The 19738-nt window shown below is 42.7% G+C and overlaps 1 protein-coding gene across 2 annotated transcripts in view; it reads left to right on the top strand.

Moving 5' to 3' along the window:
* PRDM5 (PR/SET domain 5) overlaps nucleotides 1–19738 on the top strand; it is a gene marked incomplete at both ends in the record, with an annotated part of 119816 nt that overhangs the window by 59066 nt on the left and 41012 nt on the right. For both annotated transcript variants that reach the window (XM_080697311.1, XM_080697312.1), the window contains 3 exons: nucleotides 5510–5594; nucleotides 6761–6918; nucleotides 18454–18547. In XM_080697311.1, coding sequence (XP_080553437.1) covers nucleotides 5510–5594; nucleotides 6761–6918; nucleotides 18454–18547 — 337 coding nt within the window. The remainder of the gene's footprint in view (nucleotides 1–5509; nucleotides 5595–6760; nucleotides 6919–18453; nucleotides 18548–19738) is intronic.

The following is a 19738-nucleotide window of genomic DNA, read 5'->3' as shown; positions in this document are numbered from 1 at the left end:
TTGCATTCCTCTAATTTCTTTCTCCTGTCTTATTGCTGTGGTTAGAGTTCCAAGTACTATGTTGAATAGGAGGGGGGACAGTGAGCCTCCTTGTCTAGTTCCTGATCTTAAGGAAAGTTATCTCAGCTTTTCCCACTGATTGTTATGCTGGCTTTGGCTTTATCAGGTATAGCTTTTATGATGCTGAGATAGGCTCTTTCTAGCCCTAATTTCTTCAGCATTTATATCATGAAAGGGTTTGGATTTTGTCAAGTGCTTTTTTGATCTACTGAGATGATGAGGTATTTTTTGTTTTTAGCTCTATTAATGTGGTGGATTATATTTATTAATTTGCATATGTTGAACCAGCCTTGCATTCCTAGAATGAAGCCTACTATTGTACTTTTTATTTCCATTTCATTAATTTCTAATTTTGATTATTTCCTGCCTTCTTTTGGCTTTGGGGTTTGTTTTTGTTTTTAAGGAGCTTTGAATTGCAACATTACACTTCTTACTTGTAATCTTTCAGGTTTTCTTATGTGAGCATGCTATGAATTTTCCTCTTAATACCACATTTAGGGAGTCCCATATATTTTGGTAAGTTGCAGCTCTATTTTCATCTGACTTCAGGAAATTTTAATTTCTCCCTTTATTCCTCCTCTGACCTAGTGTTCACTTAGTAGTGTATCATTCATTCTCTCTCTATTTTTCTGATTCTTCTGGATCTTCTCGTGGTTGACCTCAACTTTCAGTCCATTATGACCTAAAAGGATGCCAAGAATTATATATATATATATATACATATATATATATATATATATATATATATATATTTTTTTTTTTTTTTTTTACTTTGTTCATGCTTGTTTTGTGGCTTAGGATATGGTCTATTTTGGAGAAGCTTCCATAAACAGCTGAAAAGAATGTATAATTCAGCTGTTCCTGGAGGTAATATTCTGTAAATGTCTTTTATGTCTAATTGGTTTTTAGTGTTCTTTAGGTCTGAAGTCTCTTTACTAAGCTTTTGTTCTGAAGACCAATCTAATAGTGTGAAATAAACTGAAGGATTATTGGGTTGGGGTCTATCTGGGTCTTCTGGTCAACAAGTGTTTGTTTGACATAGGTAAGTTTGCCAATGTTAGGGGCATAAATATTTACTATGGTTATGTCTTTATTTTAGATTTTTTTAAAATCAGTAAGAAGTGACCCTCTTTGCCTCTTCTGATAAATGTTGACGTAAAGTTTGCTATGTCAGATGTGAGGGTATCTACCTTCTTCTTTAAGTCTCTATTTGAATGGGAAATCTTTTTCCATCCTTCCACCTTCAGCTTGTAAATATCTCTACCTATACAGCGTGTTTCTTGCAGGTAGCATATAGTTGGGTTATGAGTTTTAATTCAATTGGTCAGTCTATGTCTTTTTTTTGTGGTACTGAGGATGGAACCCAGGGGCATGCTACCTCCAAGCCACACACCCAGCCCTATTTTTTATTCTTTTATTTTTGAAACAAGATCTCACTGAGTTGCAAAGGTCTCGCTAAGTAGTAGCTAAGACTGTCCACAAACCGTGCTCTTCCTGTCTCAGCCTCCCAAATGCTGGGATTATAAGCATGCGCCACCACGCTTGACTTAGTCTATATCTTTTAATTGAGGAGTTGAGACCATTAACATTTAGTGATTTTTTTAATATCAATATGATAAAGCATTCACTCATAGGTTTGTATATCTAAGTGTTATTAGAAGAAACAAATATTAGGAGGATTAAACTTAACATTTTGTAATAAATGTAAAAATTACTGAGCTCTTATTTTTTGTGCAAATTAATATGAAAAATAAATGGCAGTTATTAACTAACAACATTAGCAGTTAATAGAACTAAAATAAAATTAAATATAAAATTAAAATTAAAACAAAATTTTGATTTTTGTTCATCTAAGGAGAGGGTCCAAAAATACTCATTATCTTTTACTATAAGAGATATAAATGATCTCTTCCTAATTTCATATATTTTTTAGAATGTTTAAGAGCAGGAAACATTCTCTTCATGACTAAATTTGCAAGAAAATAGGTGATGGTACTAATAAAATTACTTTTGTGGTTTGCAAAATTAATTTTATCTCTTTGCACATACATATTCTAAAATTATTTGATAGTATTTAAAATTCATATGATTTTTGTTCTAGTAGTTTCAACCATGTTCTGTAAATTAAGTTTATAATATCTGAGATAGATCATTTATTTTTCTGAAACACCTGTCACTATATCCTTTCTATTGACTGCTTTTGATACTTTGATGGAGAGTAATGGAATAATCATGTTCTGGGAGTCAGGGCAGGAGGTTTCTTCTCTGTCGCTACCTCCCAAGTAACCTGGACCTGTTTCTCATTTCTGAAATGGAACATTGAAATAATTAATGTTTTTGTTTTCATTGTTGTTGGCGGTTTCTTCTCATAGTGCCATTATATATTTTTTCTAGCAGTGATTTTATAGATTATTTAGAAATATGAACTGCCTCATGAATTTATATGTCATTTTTGTGCGGGATCATCTCTGTATCATTCAGGTTTCAATATAAGCACATCAATTACATTTAAAAGAAGTTTCGAGCAGAAATGCTCATTCTGAGGTCCCTTTGTTAGTTTTCCTGCCTCTTCTCACCTTTACGACTTGGGAAGCAGAACTCTAGACAAAAAGCTTAAATCTCCTGGAATAGATATTTTCTAAACATCCTCTTACTAGAATTCTATTATTCTTTTATTTTTTTCTTGATCTGTTTAAATCCTAGAGGTTGGAATTTAAGATAATTCACCAAATAAAGTGTTTTAGAAAAACTAGCCTGGAGAATATTTCTTATTTTTTCCCCTGCCTCCCATTTATTTCCTTTTTCCCTGAAAGGAATATCTTGATAGGAGGAGCTTATACCTGGTGTTGGTAGAATATGGGAGCTATAGCTCATGTCTTTGAGCTGAAAACTTACAAAATGTTAATAAAATATTAGCTTTATGCATCCCTTACTGTATTATGACATAGTCACTGAAGCTTAGCTTTTCTGAGTCCAGGATTAGCTCTTACTGATTACAATTTTGACTATCATTTTGGTTGGGTAAGTCTAATGTCTAATAGAGTTTAGTTGCAGTATTTCAGCTCACCAATAGATGGTGCCATAGAACAATGAGAAATTACAGTATAGTATATATACAGTCATGCATTAAAATAAGGTATATTTTAATCTTCCCTTGAAACTATTTAATTTATGACTGAAAATGGTAAAAATATTATGTACAACTAATATGGAAACTGGAAATCTTAGAAAACATATCATTAGGTATAATTTTTTTTATTTTTTTGTTGAGTATATAGTTCTAGAGATTGAACCCAGGAGCACTCTATCTCTGAACTACACCTGATGCCCTATTTTATTTTTTATTTTAAAACAGGGTCTTGATAAGTTGCTAAGGTTATCACTGTGTTGCCAAGGCTGGCTTTGAACCTGCAAACCAGCCTTGGCCAGTCTCAGCCTCCCACGTATGGGGATTACAGGTATGTACCACCACACCCAGCTTCTATTAGGTATAATTAAATGGTATCACTCATTTTCACTTTAAATAGAATTGCCTTATTAAGTCACCTTAGGAGTTTTAAAAAAATAGCTTAGGCATGTTTTCAAGGTTTTTATTTTATTTTGCTTTTATAGTTCTGAGACTACCCATTTTAGTAGCAGTGATATTTAAGAAATGAGTTTTCTGTAGAATGTTGTCTAATGGTTACCATTATTATATAGATTATTTTAACATTTGATATACCAGTTAAATTTAGTATTAAAGGCAAAAATAAATGAAAGTTTTATTGATGTCTGGCTCAGAAGGCTTCTCAGGCTTGCCTTTATAAAACTGCACATTACACGTGACTGAGAGAGAGCTGAGACTACGAGGCCGCCCATGTTTCGGCTGCCGCCACCTCCCCACAGAAGTCGGGCTCTGATGGCCTGAGGTTTCCGCCGCTGCCTGTCCCTCTGCCTCCCCTGGCTCCCCTGTTTTTCCAGTGAGCTTTGGCTCCCTCAAGGTCAGAGCCTGTATGAGTGGTGGAGTGTGGGCAGCCAGGCCCTTCCTTTCCTTCCCGGCCTCGTGGAGCCAGGAGCTGGGCCAGGGCTGGCTGAGTCTCCGTCTCTCCTGCACGGCACCAAACAGGGTTCCTCTCCTGCTGCATGGGTCTCCAGCGCCTCTGCAGTGTGGCAAAGACCCTGGTTTCCTGTAGAAGCGCCTTGGCCTGAGCAGTATTGTGAGTGCACCTTCAACGAGGCCGGAACAGGCGCGTGACTTCACCAAAGCCGTGTCTGCATCTTCAGCCACCGGAGTGGTCGACGTGTCTGCCATATAGCTTCTGACACACTCTCCTTTTAGAACGGAGAGCGCTGCTTCTGATAAGGAGCTGGGCCTCTGCCTCTCTACCAGCGTCTCTGATCTGCAGTCTGGGAGGGAAAGGGCTAACGTAACCTTCACTTGGAATACTTGAATTAGCTAGCTGTTTGCTAAAGTCAGGTCCCCTTTTTGTTTGTTTATTTGTTTTTGTGGTACTGAGGATGGAACCCAGGGGCATTCTACCTCCGAGCTACACCCCCAGCCCTATTTTTTTATTCTTTATTTTGAAACAGGGTCTCACTGAGTTGCAAACATCCTAAGTAACTGAGGCTGTCCTCAAGCCGTGATCCTCCTGTCTCAGCCTCCCAATTGCTGGGATTACAAGCATGCGCCACCATGCCCAGCTTGTTTTGTATTTTTAAACATATTGTATTGTATGTATTTAAGGTATTCAGTATGATACTGACACACATATGCACGTCTAGTAATTATTAGAGTAAAACACATGAACATGTCTGCCACCTTATGGCCACCGTTCCCTTGCCGTGGCCTGAGCAGCCGTGATCTACTCTTTCTGCAAAAGATCTTGGACACAGTCCCTGTTACTGACTACATCCTCTTGTTTTATGTTAGTGCTTGGACCTGTGCAGCCTCATGGCTACTGCTTCTGTACTTTCATCCACATCTCCTGGTTTTTTTATTGCGTCTCTCCCATCAGGGAAGACCTGTGCTGTGAACTACATGCTTTTAGAATCTTGTTTCTTCTGGCCTTTCATTCACATCTTGCTCTAGGCTATTTATGTTTAAGTTTAAAATATTGCAGCCTACTATAAATGGAATAGTATTACCTGCAGGTAATACTAAAGAACAAAAGAGTTCATATAAACGAGGTATAATTTTTATAGAACATATACATGTATCATGCAATAAATAGGTCAGCTGTATTACCCTTCAAATGGCACGAAGCTTGGGTTTTCTTTTTGTGGTATGTTTGTACTATGTAACATACATATTGCATTTTTAATTTCTGTAGGGTAGTATGAACATTAAAGCATAACAGTTTTAATGTATAGTTGGGACACTGCAGTGTGATTCTCCATATGTCTACAGTCTGCCCTATCTCTGGGTAGTTTATTAAGACTTAACAGTTGATTCAACTGTCAATTTTTGCAGATTCATGAGGTATTTGATTGTCAAGAATGTATGAAGAAGTTTATCTCAGCTAATCAGCTGAAACGTCATATGATCACCCACTCAGGTAAGCAGTATGCTCTTTCATTTATCTTGAAATCACTACAAAAGACTTGTTTTGTCATGCTGGGAACTATGAGGGTGACCAGGAGCCCTGGCCCTAAGTTCTAGTTTGGCCATTCGCTCGTCATGTGATTTTGAACGAGTGGCTTAAGTCTTTGGGTCTCAGTTAACTTATAAAGCAAAGGTGGATGGACGAAAGCATAGCATCCATCATCTCAGGCACCATTCAGTGGTGACCTCCTCTTCTCCGAGCCTCGGTTTCTTTGTTCTTGACCTGTGACCCGGGGTCCTGGTGCCCTCCTTTCAAAGTGACTGGAGACTCAGTGAGATCACCTGTGTTCTGTGCTGGCGTGGGACCTGCCATCCAGAGCCAGAAATCATAGTTCCCACATTTATAGATACTTTTACATTCTAACTCTGGTTCTATAAAAGTGAGAATTTATAAGTATGCTTTAAGAAGACATTTTAAAGCCATAGTTACATTTTAAGCAAATTTGAATAATAGGTCTCTGCTATTTATGCAGAATTAAAGAATTTCAAGTCTAAATATTTTTTTGTGCTTTATGGAGTTTCTTTGAAAAAGTTAGGATGTCTGCACTTTGAAGCCATTTAAATACAGAATGGTTTTTAATATCCACATTGTTTAGAGACAGACACAGGTGTTTTAGCAAATTAAAGTCAAAGATCATAAACTGTAAGTCTTAAGGTATGATTTGTTTGATCAGCACAGAATTTTTTTAACTTGGCTGTCAATGTATGAATACTGCATAAATATGGATTTATGTACCTGTCTAAATGTTTCGTTCGTGCTGGGAACCGGAGCTGGGGCTGTGGGGCCTGCAGCGGGTGGGTCTGCCCCAACTCCATCCCGCCAGACCACCAGCACCCAGACCCACCCTGATTTAAACTCACATGTAGCCGCAAGCTTTTCCCGTGGAATTCTTTTTCATATGAAGTTACCTTCAGTTTCAAAATAGGCTGGTGGAAGAGTACGCTCACCTTCTGCTTGTGAATAACACATACCTAGCACAGATGGGTCGGAAGATAGCATTTTAGTTTGATTATGCTTTATATTACCACTGCACCAGGAGTAATCTAAGGCAAGGATGTTTTCCTTTTTATGCTTTGGCTTGATAGAGAGGTGAGATTGTCTCCATCCATTTTTCACAGAAAAACGACCTTATCATTGCGAGATTTGTAATAAATCTTTCAAGAGGCTCGATCAAGTGGGTGCCCACAAAGTCATACACAACAAAGAGAAGCCATATGAATGCAAGCTCTGTGGAAAGGGGTTTGCACACAGAAACGTTTACAAGAACCACAAGAAGGTAAAAGTGTACTCTTTTTTTTTTTTTTTTACGACTTTGCTGATTGTGATTTTCAAGTGTCTTTGGAAGGAGTTTCTGCCGAGTGCCTGGGTCATGTTGCACTCATGAATAGCTAGAGAGACCTTGGTCTGCTTTGTGAGCACTCGCTCAGACATAACTCTCTTCCAGAGTTTCTGTCTTCTATTTTCTGTCAAAACTGTCCTCCCAGCCTGGCGTGGTGGTGCAGGCTTGTCATCCCAGGACCTGGGTGGCCGAGAATCAGGTTCGTGGACAACCTCAGCTACTGAGTGAGGCCCTCCACAACTTAGTGAGACCTTGTTTCAAAGTAAAGAATAAAATAGGGCTGAGGGTGTAGCTTGGAGGTAGACTGCTTCTGGGTACAGCCCCCAATATTACTACCAAAAAAAAGCTGTCTTCCCAAGCAAGTGTCTTTGAGCTATTAGCAAATCAATTAACTAGTGCCCAGCTTTGGTTATTGAGGGTTTCGCTAATGGCTCATACTTCATTCACTCCCTGCCTTCCATAAGTCCCAGCACTCTATTCATGTAACCTTCTTGAGATTGTCTCTGTCTGTGGTGCCCTTATTTTGCTAGGTCTTCTTCAGTTTCTCTGGTATGAGTCAGCTAGTATGAGTCAGCTCGCCCTCCCCGTGACAAAATCCGGAGATTATCATTTTATGGAGAGGAAAGGTTTATGGTGGCCCATGGTTTGGATCCATGGTCGGCTCTGTTGTTCTGGGTCTGTGGCGAGGCAGAGTGCGGTGGTGGAGCAAAGATACTCACCTCGTGGCATCCAAGAGGAAAGGAGAGAGAGGGGAAGCAGCCAGAGTCCCAAAGGCCCCTCAGAGTCTTGCCCTGCGGTGATCTCATGTCCGCCCATCCCTTGGGGCCTGGGTATTCAACACAAAGGCCACTTAGGGACACTTACCCAGGCCGCAGCGACGCCCTCCACCCAGGAGCTTATCCTGGGCGCTTTGCACTGTCCTGTGCTCTTGCCTCCTGAGAAGTGGCCAGTGCACCCGCAGCTTCTGTTATCAAGGTCCAGTGAAGGATTCCAAACAACTCTTTTGCTCTGACAGCAAGCCAAAGGCCCTGCTCTAAACTGCTTACCCCATATGCAAATGGTGTCTTTTTGACAATGCATTTAGCATGCCCCCAGAATGAATTTTTCATCCCTTTTTTTCTCCCCAGATAACTTCTCTTGTGAATTTTCTTCTTTCTACTAATGACAAAAGTGTATAATTATCCAAGTCTCTTTCTTTAGCCTTGGCTCCTCTATAAAATTAAAAGCCAAATCATAAAGTCTGGACCCTCAACATTATCTCGCTACCTGCTACCTTCCAAATCATCCCTTCTCTTTTAACACATAGGCATGCATGCCTGTGTGGTGCTGAAGACTGAACTCAGGCCTCACGCAGGCTAGGCAAGGGCTCTACCACTGAACTGTACCTCCGCCATTTTCTTTCTTTTCTGCCCCAGCATCTTGATAAATTATTTTCGCCTAGATCACTTCTTCCCTACTGATCTAATTAGACTCCTTGGTATTTATTATCGCTCAGTGCCGTCCATCCTGCCAGGTCAACCATCCGGGAGCACAGCCCTGTTCCCTCAGCCTTGTCCTCTAAGGTGATGAGTGGATTTCCAGGCTTAGACTCCCGGTCATGCTCACACAGGTCCTGCTGTGCAGAATTCTCTAGAACCCTCGAGGGCCCTCAGGCTCCCGAGCCGCTCGCCGGCTCTTCGCCACGTGCGCCTTCTTCCTGCTGCTCCTGTCCATCTCCCCTTCCTCTTCAGCTTCTTAGTTTGTGCTCCTGATTTTTGTTTATATCTTCACACTTAGATTTTTCTCCAGTTCTTCTTTCAGACCATGTTTGTTTTGTTGTTTCTGTGTAGATAAAAAATAGTGTTTGAATCGAATTCAGGAAATGTGTCCAAAGATATTCCACATCGCAGAAACATCCATGATGTGACAGATATTTGCTTATGGGTTTGGGTGGATGTGTTTGTGCGTGCTATTATGTAACATGTTTAAAGCAACTTATTTTTTCACTGTAAATAATATTCCATGGGGATTATAGTTACTTCAATATTTATGAGGAACTTTCCAGAAAACAACACTTAATTCTTCTGAAATTAGGATATCAATCTCAGCTTTAGTCCAAGAAGAAAAATTAACGGGAGATTTACCAAGGAATACTCAGGGTTGATTGATAGCAGGCTGAATCGTCTCGGCCCAATCTCTTGCTGACTGCCCCATGAAGGACTGGAGTGTTTTATGTTCAGGGGCAGGGCTGCTTTTATTCCTGCAGCCTTGGAATTTCATGACTGTAAAAAATTATCTGGCTAGTTTCCTGTTCAGTCTCCGGAACCCTCCCGCTCCTTCTTTGATGAAACTGATCTGCCCCCATTTATGAGTTTTTCACACTTTGGCTTATGTTATGTGCCATATGGGAATTTGGCACGGGATCTTTACACCATCTCTCATACTTAAAGCCATAAATCATGTGAAAGGAGTCGCGATGTGGTGGGAAGGCTAGAAGCCATGGTGGCTGTAGCTCCAGAGAAAGCACACCGTGTTCGTTCCCGCACCCGGAGCAAGTGCTGCTTCAGAGCCGGGTCCTGCTGTATGTCTGGTGCGGTTACGCAGAGATATCTGAAATGTTCCCCAAGAACCATGTAGAACATGAATCGATCTTTTCTTACATCAGCAATCATTAATGGCTCGTAGGAAACTGCAAAATAAGGAGATGCTGAAAAAAAATAATAAAGAGCTTCGTGATGTAGGATGCCCAAGACTTAATAGTTAAATAAATATTCTTTAGTTTTTTGGGCATGCATTCTATGCTTTTTATTATACTTATTTATCTGCATTCGAGCCCTTTCTTTTAACAATTGGGTTTGCATGATCGAAGATTATAATTCATTGTGATTAGGACAGTCTGTAGTGAAATTTTGAAGGGGCGGTTTTCATTTTCCAAACGTGTTTACTCATTTCGTGAACTTGCAGGCGTGGAGGCTCATCAGGTGAAAATCAGTGTTTCTCTACTCTTAGCCTTGCTGACCCTCATTTGATGTGGTTTGAAGTTGTCGTTTAAGGTCTAGTTAGAATACTAATCGGGGTCTGAATTTAGCTGCATTTTGGTTAAATCCCAGTTGTACAGATGTTTTGGAGCCACGGGAGACAGACGAACCCAGTCAGTCAGTCATCCCCTTCACTTGCTCCGGTCCAACTGAGCGCAGGGCCCGCGAGCTGGGCACCGCGCATGCGCAGGCCTGCCTTGGCACACGCGTTCAGACGCCCGGGCTGGCGGGGCTCCACAGTGGGCAGCGCTTGCTTGGTGACAGGGCTGAAGACAGAGGGGCCCTGTCCTGTGGGAGCCTTAAGCCAGCTTCCTGGGCACAGGGAGGTGTCCACTCACATAAAGACTTAATTCATCCTCCTTAGGGTAGCCTTCCAGGGGTGAACCAGAGCCCACCCAGGACGCCTGGTCAGTTTTTTCTTAGGATAATTAGGATAATGAGCGTCTCAGTAACGTCTCCTCCAGGGGTGTTCAGACTCTGGGCTGTGAATGCTTGAGCTCTTGAAATCAATTTATTAGGTCATGAATGGCCACTAGAAATAGAATAGGAAAGTAAGACTAAGGGTCGCTTTAGGAAGTAGTGCGGCGAGTGCCAGGAGCCTCCCCATCCCCCGGTACAACCCAGGCTCACACGTACATTTCACACTTAGGCTTGCAGAAGAGGGAGTTCTTTGGGATGCATTAGAGAAGAGTACAGGTTCCAGCCTCTCTTCTGGAAGCCGAGGTTGTGTGGCAGATGGTGTTACAACCTGGGTGCATCATTCAGGAACTTGGCTCTTTGCCTTCACGTGTGGCTGAGGTGTCTCCATTTTGGTTCCTGTAAAGCTACTCGTGTTTTAAACTGACGATCATATCTTGATGCGGGTCTGGGTGTCGGAGGTGTGCATGCATACAGTACTAGCTGAGCCTCCCCCAGTTCCCACCCGCCCTCCTCCCCTCAGTGAGGGCTTTGATGAGTCTGTGTGTACAGTCATGTTCCTTGAGGAATCTCCCTCTTTGGGTCTCCCCTCCCGTCTTTCAAGCTAGGAGCCCTCCCTCCCTGCACTAAGGCCCCCTCCCCGTCTGGAGCCCCCTCCCGTGCTGTGTTACAGTCTCCCCTGGCTTCCACTTGGGAGGAGGACATCTGACCCTTCACTTGTGACTGCTAATCTTACTAGCATAATAGTCTCCAGTTCCATGTATTTCCCTGCAAATGGCATAATTCTATTCTTCTTAATGGCGAGTAGAATTCCGTTGTGTATATACACCATAATTTTATGCCCCATTCATCTGCTGATGGACATCGGGGCTGGTTCCATAGTTCGTCAGTTGTAAATTGTGCGGCCCTAAACATAGATATCCATGCATTACTCTGGCAGGCCAGTTTCAGTGCCCCGGGGTAGATACACAGGAGTGCTGTAACGCAGTCATGCGATAGGTTCCTTCCCATTCTTCCCAGCATCCTCCACACTGTTTTCCAAAGTGGTTGCACTGATTTGCAATCCCACCAACAGTACGTCAGAGTTCCTACTTCTCCGCATCCTTGTCCACACTTATTGTTTGTGTTTTTAATGATTGCCATTCTACTTCGGTGTTGGGTGAAATCTCAGGGTAGTTTTGATTGGCATCTCTCTTATTGATAATGATACTGAACCTTTTTTATACATTTATTGGTCATTTGCATTTCTTCTTTTGTGACGTGTCTGTTTAAGCTACTTACTTCTTAACCTCTGCCATTTTGAACAACACCTTTTGCATAAGATTTCTTAAGCATGTGAAGGGCGTTTCTGCACGTTAGATCTTCTATATGCAATGTCTGGGTTCAATATTTATTTTACATTTCGATTGCTCTTGCCAGCTGCCTTCTTTAAGAGCTCTATTTTCTCCCAGCAGTGGATGGAAAGGCCCCCATCTGTACCCTCACTAGCATTCGAGTGTGCCAATCTCTTTCTAATCTGAGGATTGAAAGTGCTTCTCATGGCATTTTGGGAGTGGTGGGTAAAATGGTGCTTCTTTTTATAAACTTATTTTTTCATTTAACTTCCTACCAAAAAGTTCCTGTACATACTCTTTGCCCATTTTCCTGTTGGGCTAACTGGCTGTTCTCTCATTGGTTTCTAGGAGTTTCATACATACATGAGTTTTAATCCTTTGCTATTTTTGTTTCAAATTATTTCCCTGTCAATCAACTTGCATCTCCCCCCCCCCCTCTCTTTCAGTACTGGGGGTGGAACCCAGGGACATTCTACCTCTGAGCTACACCCCCAGCCCTATTTTCAATCTTTATTTTGAAACAGGGTCTCACTGAGTTGCAAAGGGAATTTGCATCTTTTGAGGAAAAGAGTTTTTCCTTTTTATTTTTAAAGTTTTATACATTTAGAGTTTCATGGTTCTGACTCCTTATTGCTTCTATTTTTTTGTCTTTTTTCATTTGGAAAACTTTCTTACTCCAAGATTATGCAAATATTCATCATTGTTTTTAAAAGTTATTTTAGTTTGTTTCTTTTTAGTATTTTAATCCCTCTAAAGTTTATTTCTAAGGTAAAAAATGAAATATTTATTCCTAAAACTTCTGAAGTGTAAGTCTATTTTCACATCTTGTTCTGTTCTCTTGTGTTATCTTACTATTTTAATAATTTTAATTTATAGTGTTTTAATCTCTGTTGGGTAAGACTGTCTTTGTCATTTTTCTCCTGAATCTCCCTACATGGTGTTTTGGGGATTAATTCTAACAAGCACAATTCCAACTGCTGCTTCGTTCTGTCTTCCTAGAGATGAATATTGCATATTAACTACAGCCCTACTTTACGAAAGCACTTCGTGAAACACTTTCTCTCATGGGTCGTTCAGTTCAAAGAGGCTTGTTCTTTTTTTTTTTTTTTTGGTAGAAAAAGCAGGAAACAGAAACACACCTCCTTTTCCTCTGCACTCTGCAGCTGCTAACGTAATTCCCCACTACCTGTTCATCTCCTTGCTTATTTACTAAAGCCGGCTGTTGAGTCATGACGTGCAACCTTTCCTGTATCATCTTCAGTTTCACCCCACCTGCAATCCTAACAAGTTTGATTCACTCATTTTCCATCCAACATTTCTGCTAGAAGGTTAAATAAAAGAGGACTTGGGGAATCTTAGGTAGGTTAGCAAGAGCAAGGTGGCAGCTTCTAAGAGACAATGCGTGCCTGTGGTGTTGACACTTGAGATAATGGAGAGGGGGCTTAATTGTGCATACATTTTACTATTCACCCCATCAATCTGCCTGTTTCATCTGTCTCTCTATCCATCTGTCCACCTACCTAACTTTGTGTGACTAATTTTCTGTTACTAAACATTATCATTTTAGCATCTCATCTCTGGGGTTTTATGTTACCTAGAAAACAATTGACTACTCAAGAACTGGCATTACTTTAGAGAGGATAATACTTGTAATAGAACTGAAACTGTTCCACTGTTACTGTTACTCTAAAAATCTGAACTTTTTCTCTATGGGTAAAATATGTCAATGAGGAATTACCTCTTTATTTAGGCATCCTGCCAGAAAACAGATTTTCAACTGGAGGGGCTGGTGTGGTGACTACGACTAGTGTAGTTGCCGTAGCTCATAACGACAGATGGGTCATTAAAATTAGGATGCCTGTTTCTACGAGGGAAGCCTTGCTCTTCCACTGTGTGAGGGAAGCCTTGCTCTTCCACTGTGTGGGGAGTGTGGGAACCACACCTTCGTGAGCGGCAGCCACGGCGTCTGTTACCTGGACTGTTGCGGGAGGCCCAGTGGCTCCTGTCCATCGTGGAAGAGTCCACACACTCTGCCTGGACGTAGGTCAGCCGTAGTGAGCGGAGGCCGTGGTAACCAGGCTGAGCTTGCAGCCCGTGGTCACCTGCACCCAGGAGGTCCGCCTGTGTGTGAGCAAGGCACTGGTAGATGTGTCCTTGACTACATGCGGCTCTTCCTGCTCTTCGCAGGTAGCCTGGCTGGGGTGCTCTGGCTCCGTGGTCTCCAGCTTTGTACAAAGGGAGCCGGGGTGCTCAGGCAGAGGGAAGGGGGCCTATGCGTGTCTAATTCTGCAGGAACTTAACCAGAATCTCAGACTCTTAACTTGCCTGTGTGCCGTCGGCTACTCGTTACTCTATGGAAACCAAAGAGACTGCATTTTTCACATTATCTCATATCCCTTGAGTTTCAATTCGTATTTCTGAGGCGGCGGCCTGTTAAAGAAGGTGGTTATAAATTTGGCAGTAAAAATTTAATCCACACACCTTGTAAACTGCTAGATAACACATGTTTCATGTAGCTTTAGGTTTATTATGTTGTTCAGAGGGACAATAATATGCTTATGAAATGTAGGCGTGCTTCTTCAATAACAAAACGTTTTAAAGAATCTTTCTGTTTATGCAGATCACTATTACTGTGAACCACCTTATGATGTGAGACTATAATGCACCAGTAAATGTATGAAAAGAAAAATCTCTTTAATAAACATCTCTGGCTGGTCTTGTTAATTTATTTATCTTAGTTCTTTCTACTTTCATGCGGTTTTCTTGTTTTGGATATGACTCGAGGAGAAACACCATGGGCAGCAAATACTGTGGATATGGAGCAATCCATATTATTGGAAGTCAAGGCTGAGACAGGAGGTTCGCAGGTTCAAAGTCAGCCGCAGCGATTTATCAAGGCTCTGGAAAAGTAATGAGGCCCTGTTCAAAAACAAAATAGAGCTAGGGGTTTTAGCTCTATTTTATTTTTTAAAACCTTTTTTATTTTAAAGATACCCCTGAGGTTCAATTCCTATCACTACACACAGGAAGGAAGGAAGGAAGGAAGGAAGGAAGGAAGGAAGGAAGGAAGGAAGAGAGGGAGGGAGGAAGGAAGGAGAGAAAAGAGAGAGAGGCCACTTTTTCTCGCACTTAGGTACAGCTTTCTTTCTATGTCCCATGAAACCCTCTGCGCTTTGTCCGACATCTTCCTGGACGCCCCTCTGTGTGTGCAAGGTCTCTGTCTAAACCCATATTCTATGTACGAGGTTTTCTTCTACTTTTGACACTCAAAATACGTTATAGGTGCTTTCCCTATTAGAGAAAATAAGTATGTTTGCTATAGTTAACCAGGGACACTTAGAAATTTTCCTTTTGTAATAAAACAATTGTTTGTGAACTTCTCACCAAGACACGGGCTGGTGGGGCTGTCTGCACACTTGTCAACTTGGTACAAAATGCCCCCATTATTACCTAGAAAATATGCATTTCCCATGCCACTATGTGAGATTGCTTTTCTACCTTCAGCAAACACTGGATGACCCATTTTCTTCCTCTTTGCTTTTAATTTTCTTTCATCTTCCAGATACCTTGTCATTAAAATTTTGCCCCCGTCAGCCCACTGACCCACACCTGAGGAGCTGGGCACCACTGGGCATCTCGGCCGGAGCCCTGGTCTCCGCGGGCTCGCACACACCCTCGGCCTGAGCCTGTAGGACTGCCTGTCCTCGCCTTGCTAGGCGCGGGTCTTGGAGGCCTGCTGGCTCCCTCCCTTCCGTGGTGTCTCCTGTTCCCAGGCCCCGCACCGAGCCTGCTCACATCTACAGGATCGCGCCAGGCGGGCGTAGCCTGACCACTGTCACCCTCGCCTGGCATATTGCTCTTTGCCCACCTGTCTGCTTTCCTTGGTCCCCACGCCTGGGAACCAAGGGTCCCAGTCCTCACAGCATCTGTTGACAGTCAGGTGAGACTCTTCAGAGTAAAAGATGAAAGTCTGCCCGGAGCCAGCTGCCCCTCAGGTGTCCCGTTCCTCCGCCCACTCCTTTCAACATGCCTCTGTGCTCCGGGAGCCTCCCGGCCCCACAGCCTCAGCCATGCACAAGCCTGTCCCCTCCTCCAGGGCCGCAGGTCCCTCTCTGCGGTCCCCCTCGCGGCCGTGTTTCCCTGACCTCCTCTTTAAAACCCTTCCTTGTCTTCTCCAGCATTCACCATCTCTCCTCTTCCCTTCTTTTTTTCTTATTTTAATTTTTAATTTTGGGGGGTTTTGGGGATTTGACCCAGGGGCATTCTACCTCTGAGCTGCATCCCAGCCCTTTTTTTAAATTTTGAAACAGGGCCTTGCTAAGTTGTTGAGGCTGGCTTTAAAATGTGATTCACTCAGCCTCCCAGTAGGGGCTTCCAGGCGTGTGCCACCGTTCCCACCTCCCTCTTCCTTTTCCTGCCTAGCATGGTCTCTTCCTAAGTTAGCACGTATTTTATCAGTTTATTGTTATTCTTCTCCTGCTGGTGAGAAGCCTCATGACAGCAGGTGCTGTGTTTTGAGATCGATGCTGTGTGCCCACTATCTAAGCCAGGACTAGCGTCATGAAGGGCTTGGCACAGACCTGGCATGGACCCACTGCTGGATGGAGTTTTATGAGGGCTGTCTGCAAGGAGTTCTTTTACTGGTTTTCTTGAGAAAAGAGAGTCATGTTTTCTTTCTTCATATTAATTTGTTTATTTATTGTTTATTTATGTGTTTATTTATTTAGTAGTGCTAGGGATCGAACCCAGAGCCTCATATTAAGCAAACACTCTAACACTGAGATACACCCCCGCCCAAATTTTATTTTTTTATTGTGCCATAATCACTCTTTTATTAACAATGTATTGAGCCTTTGTTCAATGTTGCAGATATTTTCTTTGCTTGTCACCTATGACTTTGATTTGCAGTCTTAAATTTATTTCTCTCATGTGAAAATGTGGTTTTCTGCCATACTTAGGAAGTCTTGGCCCATTCAAAAATAATTTAAAAAGCCACTCAGACTTCCTTCTCCTACGTTTAGGGTTTTATTCTTCACGTAAAACACACACCTGGACTGATGTGGTACTGAGGCTGCTGTAGAAGCGAGGGCTGCTCCGGCTTCATGTTTCCTGAGTGTCTAGGCAATTCCCCGAGAACATCCAGCACACATTTCACCTGTGCTTCTCCACGGGTTCCCAGTGCCGTGCTTTCTCACCCTGAGCTTCCACACACTTCATGTAATGAAAGAAGCCGACTTGTCTTGTGTCTTACTCATCTACACAATTCCCCGCTCTCCATTTAGTGGCCGTGGCTAACACACACATGTGGCTGTCTTTAGTTCACCCGACTCTCAACCATCTGTGGTTTCCGTACGTTTCACCCTCACAGCTGAGGACGGCCTGCGCCTCCTCCTCGCAGCCTGTGGGGACGGGTCGTGTTGGCACCTTGAGCGGCGTAGGGCCCACGACGCTGTGACGGTGTGGACGTCAGGACTCTGAGCAGCGAGACTCTCCTTCATCCTATTCCCCGGTCCCCAGATGTCATAAAGATGCAGCAGTTTTTACAACATCTTCCATGGTAATAAAAGAGCCTAGTTCAATTTTAAGGCTTTTTTTAAAGGCATTTATGAGCCTCGTTATCTTTCCCTCATGACGTGGCTTTACTCCCCGATGTCTGCCAAGCGCATTTATACCAATGTGCAACAGGAAACAGGTGGACTGGGCACCCTTTGGGGTCTCTGTTTATTTTTATTATTTATTATTATTATTATTATTTTTTCAATACTGAGGATTGAACCCAGGGGCATTCTACCTCCAAGCTACACCACTAGCCCGATTTCTCATTCTTTATTTGGAAACAGGGTCTCACTAAGTTGCAGAGGGCCCAAGTAGCTGAGGCTGCCAGAAACCTGCCATCCTCCTGTCTCAGCCTCCCAAGTACTGGGATTACAAGTGTGTGTGTCACCACGCCCGGCTGGGGGGGTCTTAGTTTGTGGCTCTAGGGTCCAGCTGGAGTTGCCCTGCTTTGTCTCATAGTGGGGTGTTTTGAAGGGATGGCATACCTCAGAGCTTAGCAGGGTCCGCTCCACCTGTAATTGGACCCGTGGTAAGTTAGTGAAGGTTTGCGGACCTTCATTTCCTTGTCTGTGAAATGGTGACAGCAGTAGTACTTTATCCATTGAGTTGCTGTTGGAATTAAATGGAGTAATTCCAATGGAATACTTAACATGGCACTCAACACAAATATTTAATGAATGTCTCTTAGGGTTAATTGTAACATGCATAAACATCATTGTGTAATTGGGGAGGAAAGCAATATTGAGGACTAGAGTATGTGAAATTCTCCAGAGAAGCGTAGGGAAAGGGTGGAAACGTTTCCCTACTAACTACTTCCTTTGCGTGTGTTGGGGATGTTCAGTGTGGTCCAAGTCTGGTTAGAGGAGGTTTACCTGTTAGAGAAATTATACACCATTTTGCCCTGAGAGAAATCTCAGTGTGGCCTGAGATCAGCAACTTAAGATAGGAAGAACAATGTCCATGGCTATTTATCACATTCTTAATTAATACGAGAATTTGATGATAACACGGCTGCTTTTATCCCGGGACACAGGGTATCCGTGTTGACGTTGGGGCGGTGGGGGAGGCTCCTGGAGGAGGCTGCCTCCCTTCCCCTCTGTCCCCCTTCACACCTGAATCCTCATCTCCTCCTCCTGTTTCCTCTGCAGACGCACTCTGAGGAGAGGCCCTTCCAGTGTGACGAATGTAAAGCTTTGTTCCGGACCCCGTTTTCCTTGCAGAGACACCTGCTCATACACAACAGTAAGTCGCAGCCAGGCACTTGTGAGTGGAAGGCGGGACCTCACGCTTTGTCCTTAGACCTTTGACAACACGCAGCCCCTGTGCGCGGCTAGACGACCCGCTTGGAGCAGGCCCAGGCTCATGGTTCTGCCTAACATCTCTTCTTCCTTCATTGCTGCTTGGCTGACTCCTAGGAAGACTGACTGTTTTGCAAGATGGTTCATTTTATATTTTTCTTTCCCGTGTGTCTATGATTTGTGTATAAAATGTGCCCTTGATTCAGTAAAGTATCTTTGGAATTTGATTGGAAATAGACATTTCCCTTTTTATCTGTGATGATTAAGGGAACGTGCCTGCCTTGGTTCTGTTAGCTCATAGACTTTTACATCTAATTTAACCCCATGATTTGAGGGGGTGAAGAATATTAAAATGGTGGAGAGGAGCCATGATGCACAGGGGTGCACGGGGTCAGCGTCCGGGTCTCTGGTTCTTAGTACCTTTCCTGTTTACTATTTGGCCTCTGATTCCTTACATAGTTTAGCAGGGATTTTTTTTTTCTTTTGGATTAAAGTATATAAACATACCATGAAAATCTAACAGTTTCACCGAGTGCTATTTTAGGATTATATAGAATTTATAGCCGTTATCTCTGAAGGGCATGACTACATCAAGAAGAAGAAAATAGTATTGCTAAGCTGAACTTTAAAATGGTCCTCTGTTTAGCTGTTGAGGTAACCAGAGATTTATGCCAGTGGATCAAAAATTCAAGAAAAAGTAGTACAGCACGGGTATAATTGGAACCACTGATTTTTAATTTGAGACACTCAGTAGGCAGAAACTCTTCTGTGCATGTGAAGCTCCACTGTTGCTTAAAGATTCTCTTTCTAAGGAAAGCAAGACAATTAATCAGTCTTGACAATTGGTGGTATAGGACGGTGTCTCAGAAGAAATTTTCTCTGGTCAAGTTGAAGGGTCTAAAATGACAAATTCCAAGGATCTCGAGGTTTGGTGGGTGCTGAGTGTCTGATCATGGCACACCGCGGTCTGCTTCCTGTAGAGAGAGGCCGTGCGAGTTCCCAGGCCGCCTGGGTTCACCTCAGCCTCACGGCTCTGGAGAGCTTGTTAGCAGGGCTTTCCTTTTCCTGCTAAAGAGCAACGGCGTGCTGAAGAAGTAAAGCGTGTGCAACAGCAGGACTTCTCAGCCATTTCACC

Source organism: Muscardinus avellanarius, assembly GCF_963383645.1.
Source record: "Muscardinus avellanarius genome assembly, chromosome: 6".
NCBI classification, from domain to species: Eukaryota; Metazoa; Chordata; class Mammalia; order Rodentia; family Gliridae; genus Muscardinus; species Muscardinus avellanarius.
This window is presented reverse-complemented; position numbering and strand designations above follow the sequence as displayed.